Source organism: Notothenia coriiceps, unplaced genomic scaffold (genome assembly GCF_000735185.1).
Source record: "Notothenia coriiceps isolate Sejong01 unplaced genomic scaffold, NC01 NC01_scaffold00037250, whole genome shotgun sequence".
Taxonomy (NCBI): Eukaryota; Metazoa; Chordata; class Actinopteri; order Perciformes; family Nototheniidae; genus Notothenia; species Notothenia coriiceps.
Window position 1 is genome coordinate 15,304,036 of NW_011369951.1, and position 23,171 is coordinate 15,327,206.

Below are 23,171 nucleotides of genomic sequence, written 5' to 3' on the forward strand. Positions count from 1 at the left end.
TAAAAAGTGGCTCATTAATAATCAACAGTGTCAGCACTGATGTGTGGGTGTAGGTGTTAGTACGAGTGCGTATTGTGAATGTTTTATTTATTAACATGACTTGCTCTTATCTATATTCAGTGATGTCATCTATTGTAAATATGTACATTTTATTTTATATTTTTGGTATAACAATGTCGTGGTATTTGTATTATTGCTTTTAGGATGTCTATTACCATCTGGCAAAGGGATTATCGGTGAAAACTAGCCTTTTGGCTAATTCGAGTATTTTACATGTTTTTAATATGTTGATTAATTAACTATCCCTTGTTTTAAATAAATCAATTCAATTCAATTAAAACCTTTTCTTATTGCTCCTCACTCACTCGCATACACTCTCACAGAAACACAGAAACGAACACCATTTTCTCAAAGCCAAGGGAGATACAGCGAGGAGCAACAGGACTAAATCAACTTTACACCTCATGGTTTCCAGAAGGAGCAAGTGCACGCAGACAGGGACAAGAGTTACTATGGAGAGGGGGTGGGAGGGGATGATGTGGAGGAGGGAATCAAACGGAGAGGAGAGGAGAGTCAGACACAGAAAAGTGATGCTGGGAATATACTTGAGGGGTTTTAAATCTGAAGCGATGGGCAAGACACAATGCATCAAACACAAAAGTTGTTTTGCAATTGTCAATTTGCTCACAATACACAGCTGCCTCTGTGCTTGCTTTGTTTCTCCTGTCTTTTGAGGATTTTTGTTCTTTGAATGAAACCCTGACCCCTCAAGTATTTTCCCAGCATCACCCAGAGATCAGATAAGAAATGTCTGATCTCTTGGACCTTTGCAGATGTCAAATAAAAGCCCATAGTTGAGGAAAAGGGATACTTTTACATGTTGCAGCACGAAGAGCACAGGTGACATTTTAAAATTGAATGATGGCTCGTTCCATATAGATTTGTTTTGCGAGGGTGATAGAATAGCTTGGTTGGCGACAATACAATGCTTCCCACATACACAGTATCCAAAATGGAAGCTGGTTGTATTTGATATATTGTAGTTTACGTGTAGGGCTTGTTTTCTTTCCTCAAACTGATGATGAATTACCAAATTGTTAAACTCATGAGCAAAACATGATTTACAGTTGCAGCAAACATCCATAAAAGACAACTGTTGCTACTGTACATGCAATATTAAAAAGCTGCATTTTGATTTGCTGGTTTAAACTCTTCCAATGAATCAGTTAAAATTCCATTCATGCAGTGGCTTAAAGTAACATCCCTAATAATTCTTGTCATGACATTTATAAAAGCACCTTTGCAGATTCTGACAGTTAATGGAGGATCATAGAAAGATAAAGATAAGGGGGCAAGGGCATGTATTGCCTCTGAAAACTATGAAAGTTATTTTTCTATCAGTTCTTACGGATTCAGGAAGTGTAGGGTCAGAAAAAAAGGATTATATGATCTCTCATTTCAGTTTTTATGAAAAACCCGGGCAGCAGCGTTTTGATTGGTCCGTAGTTTTACAATGAGTGCTTCTGGTAGGCCAGTATAAAGTGCACTTTATTTGGTCAACAAGTTAATATTACCTTTGAAAATTGATAACAAGATTTCTTACTCGTGGTCATGTCTGCATGGCCAGATGTCCCTTCAGATGTTGATGAAAGAGAAAAGAGGCAGGCAGAAGATGGACAGACAGACACACAGAATTTAGAGATGTGATGAGAGAGGGTGAAAGGAAAGGAAAAAGTTGCTTTTGGCGGCGTCTACAAAAGGTGGTGAGGTGATTTGAGGGAAGAGAGTCCAGGCACTAACATTTTTTGAGTCCTAATCTGACTAATGTGATTTGACAACCTCAGAGCCTTGGAGCCAACATTACTATTCTTCCCTCTTCTCAAACATACACACACAGCAACACTTTGGTCATTTATGCCGAGGAGCTGGGTACGTTCACACATGCACTTCAAAAAGGTTGCTGCCTCTGCGACTCAGAAATGTTTCGCTGTGAGGGAAAAATAGATTATTGAACACCACACTGAGCAACTCTACAAAGACCCGACATCATTTAGTTTGTCATAATGTCAGGCTGGAAATAGATTAGCTACAAGTTTTTAAAAAACGGAACACAGAATGAAGGCCGACAGCGCTATAACTTTATTTTGTAGCCGCTTTCGACAAAGACTACATCTTTGCAGCACTGTGGTGCACTGCATTGTGGAAACATGTTATTTGTTCATGTGGTAGGAGACTGCTGTGTCTCCGCTGCACCACATTGTGCAGTCATGAGCTCCTGTATACTGTAGTTCAGTGGTTGACAAAAAGGCTCACCTGACCATGAGGCGCCCTGAGGCGTTACTACCTCCTTTCATTGATTCCATCATTGCCCTCGGGATCAGACACCTGCCTGCACAGCTGCTGCTCATTTGCTCATTAGTCCCCCACCATATATATAAAAGGCAATTTCACCATACACAATTCCCAGGTGCTGCTGTTTGTTTGTTGTTGTTGTTGTTGTGTCAAAGACATTCATGTCGGTTTGAAAACTGTTGCTGGTTTTTCTACCTGCTGATTCTGCATTGTCCGTTTGCCCTGCAACTTTCTGATAGTAAGGGAGAACATCTTTATACATGTGTTGCTTCTTGTTTGCTGGGAGGGCAACATTTTGAGTGAGTGAAGTGACTTCAGTTCTCCTTGAGTTATCTGGTTTTACTAAACCTAAGCTAAGGTCTGTAATTATGGATTACAGTACTCATGTCCCGCAGTTCACGTACTCAATCTAGTAACCCCAGTTTTTCCAGTTGAGCATTTGCCCACAGGAGCTCATGTTGAATAAAATATAAAGAAGAAACAAAAAAAAATCAAAAAACATTTTGACTATAAAAACTTGAGTTTTATGAAAAAGGGTGTTTTTTCCAAAAGTATTTGTTTGGGTAGATCATAATCTATAATGAAAATAGTTTTTTGCTTTACAAATAACTACAGACATAAGAATGAGGTTGTCGTTGAGAAACATCGTCTACGACCAGATTGTTTTACAAGTAGCCAGTGAAAAAGCTCATTTTAAGCCACAAAGCCAAATCATTGTCAGAGTTAAGCCAAGATTGTTTTTTTAGCATTTCCCCCCCATTTGCTTTTTACATGAACTTTTTACCTGCATCGACCAAATCTGCGAGAAAATGATCAATACTGGTCAAAGCTACTCGACTGCAAACGGAAACAAAACACTTCTGATGCCAGGGTTTTGTCCCATTGCCTACAGACTGTTTGTATGAAGGCACATTCTGTTTATAGAGATAGGATGCAGCCCTTATTGAAGTAAACCACACTGCCATAGGCAACCATAGACAATATGTGTTAAACAAAAGTGTGGCCTTTCAATAGAAACAAGCGTAAAGGAGACTCATTTATGTTATTCCTGCAGCGATTGATGTGGGCCTTCAAGGGCTTGAACAACCAATACTTAAAACACTTCACATCCTGAAGGAATTATTTAGTAATAACTGATCCTGAGCCATCTTGAAAAGGTTGTCAGTATTAGCAAAGTTAGATTATCCGGCACAATATTATGCCCATTATTGTTAGGGTGAGTGACATTGGTTGGGACAAAAGTGTCACAAATCATATCTTCTCAATTAGAAGTTGAACTCCGTACATTTACCAAAGGACCTTTCTTTCACTGCTCAATGAGGGTTTTATTCTTCTATTGTCAGAGGGTTTATTTTCTGATCCATTGTGAAGTGGTGTAGGCAAATAGGATTCCCATTGTTCTGAACAGATAGTATCAGAACCTCAGTGTTCTGCGTGTCTCTCACTCCCCTTTTTCTTTTTTGGTGCATTTACATCTCTCTTTCTCCCTGTTAACCCTCAACGCCTGGCAGATTCATGTCCCGTCCATATATTTACACCCTCTTTTACTTCACTTCATTACTCTCCATATCTTCTCCTCTGCCTGTGTCCCTCTCCACCCCTCTGTCAGTGACAGGCGAGGAGATATAGCTCTGTGATGGTTTGTAGATTTTAAGTGCTGCGAGACAGTTGTGGTGGTGACAGAGCGTGTGTGTGTGTGTGTGTGTGTGTGTGTGTGTGTGTGTGTGTGTGTGACACACACACACACACACACACACACACACACACACACACACACACGCTCTGTCACCACCACAACTGTCTCGCAGCACTTAAAATCTACAAACCATCACNACACACACACACACACACACACACACACACACACACACACACACACACACACACACACACACACACACACACACACACACACACACACACACACACACACACACACACACACACACACACACACACACACACTTCACATGGCTACTGCTCTGAAACCAAACATCTGCTACAGCCTGTGTGATGGACCCACATTAAACCCATCATTCATGATGAACCCAGGATAATTCAAATGCATTCAAAAACAAATGTTGAAAAACCCCCTCACATGTTGCTGGCCCTTTCATTTATGTATTCAACTAAACGGAATCTTTTAAATATTAGTGTGTGCTCCATCAATGGCAGCCACATTGTAAACAGGACTAACAGGAGACACTTTTAGAGTATTTTAGGGGACACATTCTGCACATCACTTGATCCTTTGCCGACGACAATCTTGACGGCATGTTACATTCATTTGGTGGGGAAATAGCCACTTGGCTTGTCCTAATAGTGTCATACTGCACAAAGCACAGCTGTGACACGGAAAAATGTTGGCATATATTGGAAGGTTTCACAATGTCCAACAGAGCCCCATCAACTACTCAAAGAATGTAAAAATGAAAGCCCTTAAATTCATTTTAATCTCTGCTGTTATTGATAACAGGGGGGCCTTTTGCTCAGTCTTTTTCTTTCATTCTAAATACGATTTTCTCTGCCAGTCGTTGTTTCCTTCCGAGCTCTCGGTAACAGTTATCCATCTTTTACTCTTCCCTGCGCCATTATCTCTTACTCTTTTTTCTCCCCCTCTTTCCTCCATGTCCTTACAATTCTCCTCCATCTCTCATTCTTTCGCCCTACTCTTCTTTGTTTATCTCTTGCCTTCTCCCTCAAGAAATGTAGATAGGATCTTTCGCTAGCATGAGAAATGCATTTTTAATGAGCAATAAATGAACAAATACAACAAAAGCCCTCCGAGTCAGTGTGCAGGTGGTGAGAGTGTGAATGTGGGAGAGGGAATGGGTGTGTTTATGTGAAGCCCCCGACACACACACACACACACACACACACACACACACACACACACACACACACACACACACACACACACACACACACACACACACACACACACACACACTTCAACAAGTTCCATAGTGTTGCTCAAACTTAATGAAATAAGTTGTGTGTGTGTGTGTGTGTGTGTGTGTGTGTGTGTGTGTGTGTGTGCGTGCGTGCGTGCGTGCGTGCGTGCGTGCGTGCGTGCGTGCGTGTGTGCTTACTTCTGCTGTAAAGCAAAATGTCCACGAGAGTCTCCACTGTAAATGTTATAGGTGACAGGGTCCCTCTCCCGATCCACTGCCTGAAGAAGTACACACAGACAGACACAATACATTGACATGAATATTATTCAATTTCCTTTAGTACATTTGAACCGTGCTCAGGGTGTTGTATGACAGTGATATCCGACATGACGTACTTTTGCATTAGTCAAGGCTAAGAGGACGATTGCAGAGAAGCTCAAATAATTTGAAATGGAATAAAAGAAAATCTGTATTTTCAGTCAGCAGTAACTCCTCAACATGTGTAAGGAAACTTTAACAATTTAAAACAGAAGATGAAACTGATAATGTAATCAATAGAAAGTTTGAATAGCTTGCTTAAAGTCATGATGGAATGGTAACCTAAAATAAATGGACAAATGGTTAGTACTAAGCTAAAAGTAATGGATAAATAGTTTAAATAGTTGATAGATGCATGACTGATATAGTTAAAATAAATGACTTTGTTCAAATAGTTCGCGAAATGTCGTGTATAAACGCCTGATACACCCAGCGACTGCTAATCTGAGCGTTAAGAAAAACTGCAAACTTGATCAAACTTACCAACAACATCCAGTTTGCAAAGTTTATGTGTGTGGAGCAGAGGTGGAGGGGACACCAGCTCGTATAAAGTGTGATTGTCCCTATGTGTGTGACAGAAAGAGTGATTGTGTACCTGCAGATTGAGTAGTGTAGCTCCAGTCCTCATAGCTTCACTGATCTCCAGGTTGTACTGTTGCCGGGGGAAATGGGGAGGGCTCTGATTGTTCGGGGGCAAAACTTCGATATAGACCGTGGTAATGGATGACCTAAAGAGAGAGAATGAGACAAATAAGTTGTGTAAGGCAGGCTACAGATAAAGAAAAAGCCAGAAACAGAAGCAGATAAAGATGGAAAAAGTGGGAGAAGGGATGAGAGGAGGAGGAGAAGAGCTGGAGGGCAGCACAAGAGGATAGCGGGAGAAAACAAATCTGTGTCAGGAAGGGTGAAGGGTCTATTATTTAAGTTAAGAGTGGAAGGCCAGTGTTTGTTTCGTTGCACTTCCTGCTGTGTTTGGCTAATCAATAAGAGCTTGAAGTCAAAGACAGCCTGAGAGGCAAACAGACCTTTTTCCAGGTTTAAGATGCTTTATTTTGACAAACTTATTGTGCTGTTTCAATGATTCACTTCAGTAGATAGGCTAATGCTGTTTTACTGTATAAAAAAGTATGCACACATTCTAATAGAAGAATGTCTGTTTCTTGTTAGGGCAGGATTATTCCTTAATAATCTGAATGTATGAGCCTTGAACCAGAGGGCATAAACCTTTATTATCATGTTAGAATGAATACTAAGGGGTTACACTCATTGCATTTAAGAATGAGAGTAGTGATTGTGCAGATGATCATTAAATACATTCAAAGAAAAAAGCTTACTTAACCAACTGTGGCTAAAACAGTGGATTCATGACTTTGTGACAGGTGAAAAAAACATAATTGACATTTTTCAAGAGGGATTTGCAGGAAAGTAGGTTTTTATAAAAGAAGACCAAATGGGCTTAAAGTGAATTTAGGGAAGTCAAACGTTTTCAATTTGTAGAGTGATGACATTTTTATTTTATTTTGAGTGGTGTACAGACTGACATTAAATTGTTTGACTTTTGTCAAATGAAATCTTAATTATACCATGTTTTCTTCCCCTCTGATAAAAAGCTTTGGCTGTTCAATAAGACGCATTTACTGGCATTTTTGGAATTAACATAAAACTTATTTTAAACACCATGTCACTTTAATGAGCTTCAATTGACAGAGCTGTTTATTTCCAAGGCTGTAAACAGCTTGTGTCAGTTTTTCTTTCTGAAGATATTAGATTACCTAGCAGAAACTTGTCATGTTTAGAGAACTACATTTGTCAGCGCTCTGGCGAATCAACCGCCTTACATAATTGAGAGATAACAACGCACTAAGTGCAAATTAAACTCAGACCCAACTGGAAGCAGACTTGACATCTGCTATACCAATTATTTTAGATAACGCAGTCATGTTTTTTTGATCCTGGACGAGGCCTTCCCACAGGAACAATATTGATGAGAGCTGGGACTCTCAATAATGATTCTCCACTGGCGTTCAAAATAAAACGCTTCACTTTGCAGGGAACATGACTTTGTGGAGACAGATCAGAATACTTAAACTATCATGATTTAATATCTCACGACTAAACAAAATGTAGCATAAGACTCAATAAGATTAATCTCATATCTAAAGGAAATCATGCTGCAACTTTTACACAGAGGTCAAGAAGAAAATGTATAATGTATTATATACTAATATTATAATTAAAATATACTGTATCAAATCCCCCCTAACTTTGAGTTGTTGTCTCTTCACGATATATAACTTTATAGTAAAAAAAACACAGACAAATTGTCAAATACACTGTGTATACTTTATGTGCATTTAAATTAAAGGGGCCCTATTAGGCTCATTTTCAAGTTCATATTTGTATTTTGTGCCTCTACTTAAAAACACGACAACAATCTAATTTGAATTAACTAATATTAAGTGCCAATACAAACACTATTTAAACATGTTCTTAAGGAATATGTTGTGTCATAAAGGTCAGGTATAATCACTGAAAAAAGAAGTTTGATTTTGAAAGCATTTGGCTGTACAGCATGCATGACCCCATGAGGTCAGTGAGGTTATCAGGGTTAGACGTATTCGATTATTTCCCCTCCTGCCTTATTAAAGGAATTTGAAGTCCCGGTGCTTGTTCATATAAAACAAACAGTTGCTCAATAAAGATTGTCTGGACTGAAATGTCACATTACAAAGAAAGACTGCATTTCCCCAGCCTTGTAACTCGATAATACAATTCCAATTTTGTTACAGTGGTCATTACTATCTCTAACTTTATTACAGGTTGGAGAAAGACCAAATACTCCCATTTCCTAGCTTTGCCCCCACATGACTTGAGTGATCTTTGGTTTACTCAACCTGAATTTCGGGATGACGAACGGTTGGGGTTTAGATTGTGTTTCTACATAGTGAGAGGGCTGAGTTCTAGCAGGGAGAGATTAACTCCACTCAAACTGGAACTGAAAAAGCCAAAGAACCTCGGGTATAAACAATAGCCCACAAAATCCATTTATGTTCAAAACAATAAGTAGACAAAGTCTGGGAAAACTGGAAGCTGCCAGAGAGAGTGAAAGCCTGTGTTTTATTAAAACAATTCAGATGGCATTATTAATGAAAAGTGATTGAGGGAATGGAGATTATTCAGTTGTAGTTCCTACTGTAGCCTATTTTCCCTCTTCTTCCATCATATAATTCTGTTTCACAGGCAAGTCCTTCTTTTCAAACTATTCTTTCTAATTCATTATGCATTTTCCAGTTCATAGTCATTGTTCGAGAGAGCTGTATGTGTGTGTACAGTACACACACAAACACCAGCCCACATGCGAGTACAAACGTGCATGATAAATGAACTGGCTGGTTTGCACACAGCACTCAAATGTTTCTGCTCATTGGCAAAGTGTTACCCATTCTTCCAAGTAACAAGCCCAACACTGCTTGGGACTTGCGTATTTTACAAAATGCCTCTTATGGTACAAAATGACTTCTTTATCTTGAACTCTATCTAGTTATTTATCTATCATCTCACCCTATCTTATCTGTTCTCTTTGGTGATGCCCTCTTTTCTCTCTCACCCGACAGTTTGATGAAAGTATAAATGAGACCCCCGAGCGTAAGCTGTTTTCAATATTCTGGGGGTGCATCTATCTAGGCCATGCAAAAGCACTTCTAATCTGAATGAAACACGTATCTCAAGGGTTCTTCAACAGTCCCCCTGACACGGGGATGTAATACTGAGATGAGATCCAAAGTCATTAAAAATGCTGTGATTCATGTCTTCTAGGTGCCCGCCAGCCAAAAGGCAATGCCGCTCATTCATGGTCCTGACCCATAGTTTTAACAAATCAGGTAGCAGAAATGGAAATCGATTTGTTATGTGGGTTATGTTTTCAGCTGAGATAAACAGGGGGTCTGGGGACATCTGGGGACAATCTGGACCAATCATTGGAACCACCTCAATCTGCAGTGGTTCAAGTTGTGTATTGATTTGAGCCATGTACGAGAGGGGACACACATTTATTTTTTATGAGTGATACAATGTGTATTTTTGAGGGATGAATCCATGCAGTAGGGAAAGTTAAATCATTATAAAAGAAATGTTTGGCTGGGAGTGCTTCCTAGACTCATAAGAAGTTGGTTTGGGGGCTCTTTGGATAAGGTTAGATGTAGACAAAACTCTTAAGAAAAATACAAGACAATCAGTTTTTAGGGGGGCCCTATTGTGTTCTTTGGGGTTTTCCCTTTACCTGCAAAGCTAAAACCCCAAATTTCCCCTCAGACGGAGTTTACCTCCCACACTAATCCCCCCTGCCTAAAACGCCTCCATTTGACTCCTTAGTTTACTTCTGTAACATAGTGACATCCATACTTGCCAACCTTGAGACCTCAGAAACCGGGAGCATTTCAAAACCACCGCCGGGGTTAGATTAACATTAACATGCTTATTGTAGTTGTAAGTGCAATGCCTTGCGGCCGGTTGCACCATCCTTGATGGAACATATGTGTGGGCTGGACCTGTATTTTACAGGACAGGAGTGAGCAGAGGTTCGAGTTGTCGATTCTTGTTCTGTTTTCTGTGACTATCTGCCTCACCCTCGTTAGACTTTCAGTTGCGTGTGCTACTAAAGAGACGCGCTACCATGGAAACCAAACAATGGTGTAGCTGTATTAAAGTCCGAGTGGAAACAGTCGTGAGTAAATCTGATTTTGTCAGGAATCGGGAGAAATGCGGGAGAAATATGACCCCGGGAGGAAACCGGGAGAGGGCTATGAAATCGGGAGGGTTGGCAAGTATGGTGACATCACAGAGTAACACATGCGCTTCTATTGGCTGGCGTTACAACAGATCGGCTAACGGGCGAGACATCTCTAAGTGGTTGAAAAATCACAATAAAGACATCCAACTAACCAAAGATATAACAGTGTAGGCATAACATACAGATATGAACCTGAAAATGATCATAATAATAATGTCCTCTTTTAACAATTGAAATGCCTTTTAGGCCTTCATAAGCAAGTCAAAAAAGGCTTAAATACTGTAAACTTTTTAATATCCGCGATGTTGAGACATTTCAAAGCTTTTAATTATTTGTTTTTAATAGTTACAGATGTCCTGAGGCTGATCCACTTTTGGGAAGTGTGTATTTGGAGTTCTGGGGCTATTTAAAACAGCCAGGTTTCGCACTGCAAACATTTTGCTTCTGAAAACCTATTCTATTAGTTGGGGTGATATGAAAAGAGTTGCAAGTTGGATTGAAACTACCATGCTCTATGTGAGGGTAACATGCACTAAGAGCAGCAATGTGTGGTAAAAGAAAAGAGAGAACTGCAGCATTATATCTTTTTTGAAACAGTTATAAGAGTGCAATGCTAAATCGGCAGTACTTTTTTATCAGTTTTCCTTTGCCAGAACAAGTCCTTTCAGGTCAGCTTGGCATTGCCGGTCTCTTAGAGATTTAAATCAACATTAGGGCACAGAAACATTTATCCAGAGAGACCAACATATCTAAGAGAGGCAAGGGGTTTAATGTGGACTTCAAAATAGCTCACAGGGGAGGTAACTGCTGATGGACACACTGTCATGTGCAAAACGTTCATACTGCTTTCCTACATTGTAACATTTAACTGGGTGCCAGGGGACTTGATTGGATTTGATTACATTTTCATCAAGAGAGTGATGAACAGAAATATGCACTGTTGGACATCTGACCATTCAGAGAGTTTCTGAATACTCCCTATTGGACTATAAAACAAACTGCCTACGTCATCGTGATCGTAGCAGCAGCATTGTCTTTTTCTCAAACAAAAATCTTAAATAAGTGTTCCTGTGTGTCAGTAACTACGTGCTGCTTTTGTTCAGTGCTTCTTGATTGAAGACGTGTCCTTTCTGCAAGGACACTGCAGTCTTAATGTCTCCTTTAGTCGAGACATTCCAAAGTGCAAAACACAAAGAAGTACATCCAAGTGAGCTGTGAGTATCAGGCTGCTGCTCATTCTGGCACATTAGCTCAGTTTTGTACGGCTTTTGTTTTTATTGTTGCCAATATGGGGTTTCCTTATGGCGTTCCTGTATTAGATGACACAAAATAAGACTCAATCACTGAAAGAAGAATGAATAAGAAGGAAATCATGCATGAAAAGACGTTTTTTCTGCATCCTACAAAAGCACATGCCTCTGTTGTTTGATGTTTCCTGAGTCATGTTGAGACATAGTGCTGAGAAAACTCTCCACTAGAGCAGCTGTGATATCAATCTGTTAAGGAATTGTAGATTGACCACATTCCAGCGGGTGAATGATTCGCATAGTAATTGCTAAAAATAAAATTTCACAATTTAACGGCTCTCTGTCAGACTTTAGCTACCGAATCAATACCCACACACAGAGTTACAAAATATTGGTAGCAGATGCATTTATCCATGAAATAACCCAAGTTCAGGGAAAGCCGGAGTTTGTGAGCTGCTTAAAAGTTATGGCTCCTTCTTGATTTAATCCATGAAGGCGAGATGAATGGCAAGACACGGGAAACAGGGGGTAGCGGTGGAAAAAAAAGAGAAGAAAGCATTTCTGTGTCAAGTCAGTCCTTGTCCTCAGGAATGTGAAAGGGCCAGGGTGTATTGTATTATGTTTCTTTTACCATCTTTGGCATTTATTCTAGTTCCCTGTGTGCCTGCATTTGCTGAAATTGTCCCTTGCACACAGTATCATTTTCTTTCCGTTTTTCGAGGACTACTATAGACACCATTCATTGCCTTTCATTCTGTGCCAGTCACTTCACTTTTCCTTTTCACATTTATACTATCAATTTCCCTCTCTTAGACTCCTTGCCTGCCATTTCCCAATATAAAACTATAATTCATGACATATTTTTAGAGATGAATCAAATGAAAAGGGTGAAAAGATGGAGACACATTCGGGGAAAGTTAGAAAGGGCTAAGGAATGTGAAAGCTCTGGGAATCTGACAGTAAAATACAGATGAAGCGGACGGAGATAAAGTCTAACCTTCTCTGAGGTACAGGCCCATTGTCCATGGCTTCTACAGTCAAAGCGTAGCTCCGCCCAACAGTGAGATCAACAGTTGGTGCCACAGTAATGATCCCAGTGCTGAAAAAACAGAATATTCAGTTTTCAATGATTATGGATATATTGTTGTGAACACTTGAGCAGAGAAGCAGAACGGTCCTCCATCAGTGGATGCATTCAGGAACGATACAAAGTGTAGGTCATCCTCATTTTGGCAGTGCTCATTGCCAAACATTTCTTCACAGTGCTTGAAAAATGACATTTAAGCATAAAACTACATTACAGTGTTGTCATGCTTGATATACAATTAAATGAGATTTTCCGCTGCCTGCGAAGAAAGTGGTTTTGATAAATAACGACAATTTTTTTGTTCAAACGCACGTGACAAGGAGCACTAAAAGGCATGTTGAAACTCCTTCTGTGAGAATCCTTAAGAGGTGCTGCTAGATGTTTTGTTTAGCCTTTTTAGAGCCTTGATCATCTCATCAAACTCTCAGCGAGAGACCTTTTTTTCCAAACTTTTACTTTATGAGTAAAATATTTTCACCTGTTGCCAATAACAAAATGTCCCTGGTCTCCGGCTAAGATCCGGTAAGTGATCTGACCGTTGGGACCTGCATCGGAGTCGACTGCTGCGAGCTGGAGAGAGATACACAAACACACAAAAGTAAATTATGTTGCAAACACTAAAAACATCCCACAAGTACAGTAAGAACTTTTTTTTATTAGTGTGTTTCTCAGTGCGTACCTTTAACACAGTTTCTCCAGACATCATATCAGTGAACAGGTTGATATTATAGGAGACATTAGCAAAAGTGGGAGTGTTGTCGTTGGCATCCAACACGGTAATCGTCATGGTAACAGGGATGCTCTGCTGGACGCCGTCTGATGCTAAAAGCTGTAGGAACAAAAGACAAGAACAATGTATTTTTTATTGTTGACAAGAGGAAAGAAAATGAAATGTTCCCTCTATGAGAAAATGTAACACTCAGCCGAGCTACACAAAGCTACCTTTAGAGAATCCTGAGGTGGGCGGACTATGTACAAAATGTGTCCTTGACATCTTGATAGTGTCTGTTTGTTCTCTTGTTTCTTTTGAGCTGTTCTGTGTTTCTTTCAATCCAAATCCCTGCTTTTTGGTTTATTTATACGCTTTTGGCTGCGACTAAGAACTCAAACACCATTTCCTTTCAATAATTGCTGTTCCCCACTGCCTATAATGTTTGCTTGAAATGTGTTTAAGTCACAAAAAGAGACATAAACAAACATTTGCTTCCCATTAATTATGTTAATGTGCCTTGAACTTGACTTAAGATATCATTCTACAGTTTCTTCTATGACATGTCGCACTAGGACATTTCACCACTTTGATATATGCTCTTCACTGTCTTGCCATGCTAACCTTACATGTCCCCTCTGTTGGCTCTAGCTTATTAAATAGCGCAGACACTTGAGGGCTTGTAAATTTTCTCATCTATCCCAGCTGTCAAGCAAATGAGCACATTTCTAAAATTGATGAGCTATTTGTGTAACAAGATCTCAGTAACCATTATAACTATGTGTTCCTTGTAAATACTGTATACAACTGTGTTATTTCAGCTTTTTAGATCCACAGAGAAACATCCATTGTGTAATTAAATCTAATGTAGCAAAGTATTTCTTTATTTGGTATTATTCCAATGTATTTAAAGAGAGGATGAAACTTAAACACTCAAAGGTGGGAAGAGTGTCTGAGCTTGCTGTCGAATCATCTTAAAAATACAATTAAATATGAAGAAATAAAATGTTTAACGAAGCAAGCAGGCCTTATGTCATGATATTGGTCTCTTTTGTCCTTCAAATAACATACAAACAATTTAAAATGCACGCTTTTGTATGTAAAAACAAACAAATGTAACTTGTCCATCCATAACGCATATCAGTGCACATCTACAGAAGCAGTAGAAGCTTCTTCCCTGATAGCAATCTCCTCCTTAAGCTCATCTGCCAAGAAGGTGATGGACTCCTTTAAAATGAAAATCATCCTCCATGTCTCATAGCTCTCTCTCCCTGACTTTAATTTCTCCTGCAAGGCTTTCATGATGATTACTGTACACCTCTGCCGTTCAATCAATACACAAGGCCTTCGGCTTTTCCCGTCTTTAGATCCAAATAGCTGCACGCAAGCACTGGAATGCATTACCTCACACAATATGCTGCACTCCCACACACGTACGCACACCCCGAGCGTGGTGGAAGTAAAATGAGTAATACAACAGAGTAGTACAATCCTGTGGCAAGCAAAAGTCCTCCATTCAAAATACAGTACAAAAGTATTTGCATCAAAATAGACTTATTATAATAAAAGTAAGAGTGCTCATATTGCAGAATTCGCCATTGTTCAGATTATATTGTAAATTATTCTACTGAATTGTAATTATTGATTCATTATCGTGTGTATCACTTTAAAAGGTCCCTATTATGCTAATTATTAGGTTTCATTTTTGTATGTTGTGCTTTTACTGTGACATGTTTACTTGCTTTAATGTTCAAAAAGCCCTTTATTTTTCTCATACAGCCTGTGCTGCCACACCTCTTTTCACCCTCTGGTTGAAACCAGAGCCCAGTCTGCTCTGATTGGTTAGCTGGCCAGCTCTGTTGTGATTGGTCAACCGCTTAGAGAAATCCTGTTCCTTAGCCTATCACGTACAATGTGTAAGCCAATAGAAGCACAAGTATTAGTAGTGATGACACTATGTTGTAGAAATAATACTTATAAAAATACAATACAATTTTAGATTATCGTACTTCTTATATAATACATCTATCTTTAATACATCTTCGTCATGTATTTTTTTTCATTCATATTTGTATTGTTAACCTTAAACTGAAATTTGACTGGAATTAACATTATTAAACACCTGTAGTGGAGTGATATGATCAATATTTGCCTCTGGAGTGTAGTGGAATTTAAAGATAGGGTTTATGTAAGTTTCAGGGTTCATAAACTTTTTCACCAATGACTTTTCCATGACTTTTCCATGACCAAAGAAATTACTCTTCCTCAGCGGTACAATGGAAAATGGTTTATTTTAAAATGGAACAGGAAAATAAGGTCTGAAACATGTTGTGCCTATCTAAAACAAATCAAATAGTAGGCTTACTACACGCTAAAGCAACTAAAATCTCTCACCAGCAAAATACCTCATCAGTTAAATTCCATTTTATGTTTCATTTTTATACGATACAATATTTATTATCATTATAGGATTATTATTTTGGCGGTTAGCTAAAATATAAATTATATTTGATGCAACTTTAGTTACATTTCCATGACTTTTCCAAAACTTTGGGAAAAATATTGTTTTCCATAACTTTTCCAGGGCCTGGAATTTGCATTTTGAATTTCCATGACTTTTCCAGGTTTTTAATGACCGTAAGAACCATGAAGTTTGAGAAACCGGCTCGAGATACACTTTTTGTTAATATTCCATGGAATGCTCTTAACATCCCTTTGACAAAAAATCCATAAACAAATGTCATCTGTTGAAGCCGTAGTACTGTAAAAAGCACGACCAATCATTTTAGCCGGCCCTGCTGAAATAGATTGTACTGAAATACGAATACAAGAGTGAGAAAGGCCGATTGAGAAGTAGACAGCGCAACAAAAGAGGGTAAAAAAGGGCGAGAAAAGGGCCAAAAAGTCGAGTGGGAGAACAAACCATAAAGAACACAAGACATGCTGGCAGTGATACTGACGGAAAGAGATAAACACAAAGGAACAGCCATCACTCTATAAGCTCTGTTTTTTTCTACATCTATTTCAGTACTGAGTGATACAAGAGCCAAGTTCTGACTGCATGCTGAAAACCTGCCAACCATCCATGAGAGCCCTGCTAGCCACCGCTAAACAAAGCTATAGAAGCTGTGTTAAAATAAATATTCAAACAATAGTGGAGGTTAAAGTGTCTACACTGTCTACATCTATGCTTCCCATTTCCTTTCAATCTATGTCAATGTTTATATTCTCTTTAATCACCTGCCGCCCTATTAATCCTGAATCTGTTTTCCTCCCTTTTAAAAGTGCAGCCACCTCTGCATTATCTCCTCCTCACTTGAAATGTGACGGCCTCAATGGAGCTACACATTCAACACATCCCTCTTCTCTTTCCTCTCCATCTATCTCACTCTCCTCATGTCTTCTTCTCTTCCTCTAGGCAACATTTGTCACTCCTCCCCTCTTACTTTGTCCACCGTTTGCCCCTCTTCAGTAGATAGGAGTCTTTTTTCAAGGCCGCCACTACGTTTTTTCAAGGGTGTCTGGTTTGAGATGAGTTATTCAAATGCATTCACACACACACACACCCCCACACACACCCACACACACACACACACACCCACACATTTTATAGGCTGAAGTACCGTGAATTTATAGGAGTCCTGTGTCTCTCTGTCCAGTGGCTGCACCAGGGTGAGATATCGTCTGATTCCAGTAGCAGACACAGAGAAAACATTAGAATAGCTGTCCAATGAGAACTGGAGCTGAGGGTCCCTGGTCTGTTGGAGAGAAAGACAGATGTTTAGAGGAACAGAGAAGACATTAAAGTCAATACATTTTGTCTTTTTTAACCCAGGGAGGATACTATATCTACCGTATCGCTCGCGGAGCATACATAAAGCTGTTGCACATTTAAACCTGCGAGCCACTCAGTGCAACAACAGCAAGAAAAGATGGCTATTAAGCACCTTAACGTGGAAAAAAAGGAATTCACCGGCAATTCAGAAACAATTTTGGTTACTTTGATGAACATGCAGTGAATAATCAAAAGGGAAGATTTTGAGAAGGGAATGTTTCCCTGGCTCTCTTTCTCACACATTTGTATATGTTTTACAAGTCAAAGCAAAACAGGAATAAATAAAGTGGAGAAACATAGCAAAGGAAAATGTTTCCATATGCAAAATAGCAGCGAGCAAAACAAGTGCTTAAACAGGAAGGTGAATGAAAAACATCTCCAAGGTTTCTTCACATAAAAAACGTTCCTAAGAGAAGTGTGTGTGTGTGTGTGTGTGTGTGTGTGTGTGTGTGTGTGTGTGTGTGTGTGTGTGTGTGTGTGTGTGTGTGTGAGAGAGAGAGTTAAACTCAGTGATGGAGAGGCAATTCCAGTCCTCCTCTGACATTACCCACATGCACCTTTTTTGCTGTGTGTATGCAGTATAAATGTGTGTGTGTGTGTGTGTGTGTGTGTGTGTGTGTGTGTGTGTGTGTGTGTGTGTGTGTGTGTGTGTGTGTGTGTGTGTGTGAGCTCTCATTCCAGATAAGGCTAGCTCAGCAGGGTAGGAAGGCTGATAATATTGTTGATGTAGCCTGTGTAGATAGAGTCATAAATAAGCACACACACACACACACACACACACACACACACACACACACACACACACACACACACACACACACACACACACACACACACACGCACACGCAAACACAGTCTGCAGATACATAAATAAAAGTGATGGCCGGCACATAAAAGCAATTAGGACTAATCATCATTGTTGGTACTTAATGCTGGTGGAAAGACCGGGGTTAGCGGTATTTAAAATAGCTCAACGTATATCAAACGCCCCGAACACACACACATGATCCCCACTAATCTCATTCTTTATGTGGGGGTCTTTTAGAAAGCAACGAACCAAAGCTTGTTTTGTTAAAATGCCTACGCCACATGTTAAACAAACTAAGCTCAGGGGAATGCATGGCCATAACAATGCTGCAGCACTGTACATTCTTATATTATCACTGAGAGGCAATATTTTACTAACGGGATTCACGTTGAAATTAGATAGGGCACGTCACACACGGCAAAGCAAGGCACAAAAAAGAGAACCGGTCAAACAAAAAGAAAGATTGCTGAAATGTACACCTCAATGGCTCGATATTTAATTTATGTACAGTACTTCCTGTTTTAACACTTTCACCATGTTGCGGGTCTTGATACCATATGTGATTTAAATGTGTACAGTAGAATACACACTTGCGACCCCCAGATGAAAATTAACTGTTGGCCTGCCTTAACAGCATTTGTCAACATAGCTTAGCAATTGTAGCAAAGCATGTTTCCACGTATTAAAGTGGTTGGCACAGAGCTGTATTAAAAGTGATTCTAAAATCATTTTGGAGTTGTATGGTTTTTTTATTTTAGCGTTTTAATTTATACCGTTTGCAAAACAAACGAGCATAGGTGAAATATGGATTCAACAGTATGTTTGTCTACTCCAACGTGAGCTGCAAATGTTAGCATTCTCGGCTAAAAGCTATTGCGACAGTTTTCTTTTCAGTTGACAAATCCAAAAAGGCACTGGCTCGAATTAAGAGGACTGTTTTGTTGCCTGCTTTTGCCAATATTATTCCAAAATCTAAAATAATTTAGGAAAAATAAATCTCCTTGCTTTATGTCTGTTAAATGTTTATGTGCTCTGCAGGAATGAAGAGCTCAACAGGGGTACCACCAGCAACGTGTGGGCTTTGCGAGTTGTCCAATTCCATCTGGCAAAGTGAACATCTCAAATGAAAACTAAAGCAAATTTCTTCTTTTTTTTTATTTGTACGACTTGTCATGATGTATGAATATAATCACATTTACCAGTGGAAGCTTCAGATAACTCAAACAACCGGGGGAAAGGTTTAATCAGCAATCTTAATTGATACCTACAGGCATCTCAAAAGGAAGTAAATGTTAGAAATAATGTAAATGACTCCTTCAAGGTATAAGGCTGCCGCATAATTTGAAAATAAATATAAATATAAATAAGGTGGTCATAAACTCTTAAATGAAATACATGCATTTGCACAAAAGTGTTTGAGTATAAAAGCCATGGTGTGAAAGATGAAAGCTGCACTGTTCTCTATATTTAAAATATCCTCATTCTTAATATAAAGTGTGACATTTAATTGTCAGAACATATCAATCTGCTCATTATGTCTTCAGTCAGTGATGGCCCTGTGTTCTTTCATCCTCACCTCCTCCACATCGTTATCCAGAGCCACGATGGCCAGCGGTGCAGAGAGACTGGCAGTTGTCGCTATGGTGGTTCCCACGGGTGATGCCTCACTGACGTAGCCATGGTAACTGGTCTCCAAGAAATAGGGTGCCTGGTTGTTTTCATCCAAAACTTCTATTTGAAGGTTGGCGAAAGCTGGCAATGGGTGGCCGTTGTCCTGCTCTGCCTAAAGGGGAGAAAAATAATTGCTCTTTTTGGCTGCAATGCTTTACCTTCTGTTCTCACCCGCCACCACTCTGCTGGTGAAGCTCTTTTTAATGATATTGCTTCCCATAATAAATATGTTAAAAGATACAAAAAATGTCCTCAAGGGAGTAGATTTTATTAAGAGAAAAACTGCACATGAAAGTTGATCTTAACCTCAGAGCAGTAGTAAATCCCAATTTGGTTTTGATGTATTCCTCTAGAAGAAGTACAATTTCTACATTTGTCAGTGATTCTAGTAATATACAGGAGCTATATATTAATATATACTATTTAAAAGTTAAACTTCTATTTTCTTGCTGTTATTGTTTATTGTAAATGTACCTTTTATTTAGTTCACTTAGCCAGATTGAAGTAAAAATATTGTTTCACAAGAAGAGCTTTTTATACTATTTATTTTTGTATTACTTTAAAAACTTCAGCCATCAGGACAGCAAGACCCCATAAAAGCTAATCAAACCAGCCACTGTGTATACTGCAGTTTCAGGTACCATTTGGGGACCCCGTGTAATTCTGTAATTTCCTGATGTATAATATGCCATCAGGAACGATGAGCTTAATCATTGTGGAGCACATTTAATTCCCCACCTGACCTCCCCCTGTAATATGCAAAAAGGGTTAAGGGACAGATTAGGCTGCTTAAAGTGTAATGAAGGTCAAAAATCTCAATCACACACAACTATACAACTTTTTTCTAATTTGCAGTTTTCTCCCATGATTATTTTAATCTGTTTGCATTTCATTTATATTCTCCAGTTCCCTCACACCTCATTTTTACCATCCCAAAAGTACAACTATGTAATACAGTTTCAAGTTATGTTATTATTATATACACCCATTTACACTAATTACCACACACCTTTAACTACAGAACAGTAAAACCCCCCTAAAGAGAAAAAAATGCATTTTTAATTTCAGTAATGCATGCTTGGTGGTGTGATTTTATTACCAGCCTAATTAAGATGAAAACGCACAAACAGCATGAGCTAGATCTAATGATTCACAATTACTGGCACTTATTGTGTTTAAGGTAGGCTTATTTTTAATTGACAGTTAACATGAAGCAGCACCTGAATATATTGCTGGGGGTTGGATACACTTTTAAAAGAAAAGCCCTGCACATCAAGGTGCTGATTTTATATAAAAAATTAAAAAAAGGCCTGGAGAAAATCAAGTCAGTCCCAGTGTGTCTCACCTTGATAACCAAATCAAATCTGCGGTGGAGTTCCCTATCGACGGGCTTCAGTAGCAGGAGCTCCGCGGTGGTTGCGTTCAAGCTGAAATATTCCGCATAGGACTGTGGTTTGCCTGAGAAAGGGGGAATAAGACACAAACTGAACAAAACAAAATATATGAAAAATAAGGCTAGTATGCGTCTGAAACAGGCCGAGACATCAGTAATTGGTTTAAGAATCAATATACTGTATGTTTGTCGTACAGAGAATATAAAAGATACAGGGGAGTGGGGGGGGGGTAGAGCCAGAGAGCGCGATGGCTAATGCTTTCATGTTTTTCTCATCTTTGCTCTCCACAGGTGGTGATGCACCAACATATGTGGCGCTTTCAAATGCTGCATTGCTCAGTGGGAACATTACATTTTGTGAGACGAGCAGCAACACAGGCACATGACACAAGAAAGCAAGAGATTGAGGAAACAGATGTTTGGGTTTGAGTTCCTTTTTTTCCTACTAGGTGTGTCCTTGGGCTCAGGCTCTGCTTTGATATCCTTTTTAGTCGTCCAAAGCAAATACCAACCACTGTTTATGTACTGTCTGATGAAGGTCGTTCCAGCTAAAACCATATTTTAAAAATGTAATCTTCCTTTATTGTCCCCCAAGAGACATGTTTTTATGTTCATCTTGTGTAGACCTTGGAGGATCTGCAGAGTTGCAACAGATTTGTTTGCCCGTTGTGAAACTGTCTCTAATCTTACTCAGGCCGAGATTAGTTTCACAGGAGGAGTCTGGGAAAAGTAATCGAGACAGTGTCAAGTCACGTCAGTACATTTTTACGGACGCGGCAGATCTTCTTGAGTAAAAGTCAGAGTTTTTTGCGGCTCTGCATATTAAAGTTTTGAACATTAATCAAGATGTCTCGCAGTGATGGTGGACTGTTGCTTCTATTAATCAATTTCAACTTGAGGTACTTGGGATGATTAATCGACAGGCAATCCCATCATTCATATTTTAGGGGGAAAAATGTATAATTTGCAAATTGACTATAAGCATCCTGTTTACAACAAAAGTATTTTAATTAATCTAAAGATGTCCTTCTTAGGAAACCCAACAACACTTTTTCAAAAAGCTAAAAATATGGCTTTGGGTTAATATTTGGGATTCTGCACTTTGAGTTTTTTGATTCAAAAAGATCAAAGTGTAACATATTTGTCAGAGAGATTGTTTATGTTCCTATGCTAGTCATGCAAGTCATGTATTTGAATACAATCCTCTACAATTGTACATTTGGTTTTATATTGCACTTTAGTAAACATTCTTGGTGACAACCAACTCAACTGAGAAACGGTTTATTTAAAAAGAAAAAATTAAAAAAAGGGGGAATATATTTGATGATCAATATAACTATTATACAAATATCCAATATTATCACAAATGTATATTGACTCAATGTACTGTATAAGCCTTATTTCTTGATAGCAGTGTCAACTATTTAAATGTAAACTTACCGATGAGAATGGAGTAAATAATCCCGGGCCGGTCGGAGGGAGGCTGAAGGTTTATGTCTTGATCCACAGCTTGAATGGGTGGAGTCACATTGACAGGATTTGCCTTGTTCTGGAAAGAGAAACCAAGGAGGGAATTCAAAGCTGAAATCACAACCATAAGAAACCACAACAGTTATGAAAGTATGGAAAACATCTGACCTATCAAGGTACAGGAATTGAGAAAATGTGACACATTGCTGCAACAACATTTTTATTTTAAGAAGATATACAAAAGACAGCACGAAATAAAGAAATAATCAACCAAACAAACAAACAAACAAACTTGAAATCGACCAACTTCTCCCCAATTGTGCGAGCTATAATTAAAAACAGCTACAGCTCAAAGTGAAAGCTAAATATATTTACTGGCGATCTCTTCCACCGAGTTGTTCTAAGGTTTAAAGGAAAGCTTTACGTATGCAGCAACAAGCTCAGTGCATGCCAGCAAAGCAAGGGAGAGTCAAACAGAAAGAACAGGAGAATCAATTGTTGGCAAAAATCCCATGTGGTATTCATTAAATCACATATAGAGCAAGTGAGCACGTGCACTTCCACACATACAACTGTGTTGACGCGTGGAAAGAAAAAG

At 39.0% G+C, this 23,171-nt stretch overlaps 2 protein-coding genes across 2 annotated transcripts in view; one reads left to right on the forward strand and one right to left on the reverse strand.

Moving 5' to 3' along the window:
• Positions 1-619, forward strand: part of LOC104967365 (neuron navigator 3-like) — a 19,688-nt gene extending 19,069 nt beyond the window's left edge. The window contains exon 8 of the mRNA XM_010796774.1: positions 476-619. Within this exon, the coding sequence (XP_010795076.1) occupies positions 476-619 (144 nt within the window). The remainder of the gene's footprint in view (positions 1-475) is intronic.
• A 4,821-nt stretch (positions 620-5,440) lies between these two features.
• LOC104967366 (protocadherin-15-like) overlaps positions 5,441-23,171 on the reverse strand; it is an 18,334-nt gene continuing 603 nt past the window's right edge. The window contains exons 2-10 of the mRNA XM_010796775.1: positions 22,544-22,684; positions 21,056-21,168; positions 19,616-19,822; positions 17,020-17,154; positions 13,367-13,516; positions 13,166-13,257; positions 12,598-12,699; positions 6,160-6,292; positions 5,441-5,524 (exon numbers count right to left, since the gene is read on the reverse strand). Coding sequence (XP_010795077.1) covers positions 5,441-5,524; positions 6,160-6,292; positions 12,598-12,699; positions 13,166-13,257; positions 13,367-13,516; positions 17,020-17,154; positions 19,616-19,822; positions 21,056-21,168; positions 22,544-22,684 — 1,157 coding nt within the window. The remainder of the gene's footprint in view (positions 5,525-6,159; positions 6,293-12,597; positions 12,700-13,165; positions 13,258-13,366; positions 13,517-17,019; positions 17,155-19,615; positions 19,823-21,055; positions 21,169-22,543; positions 22,685-23,171) is intronic.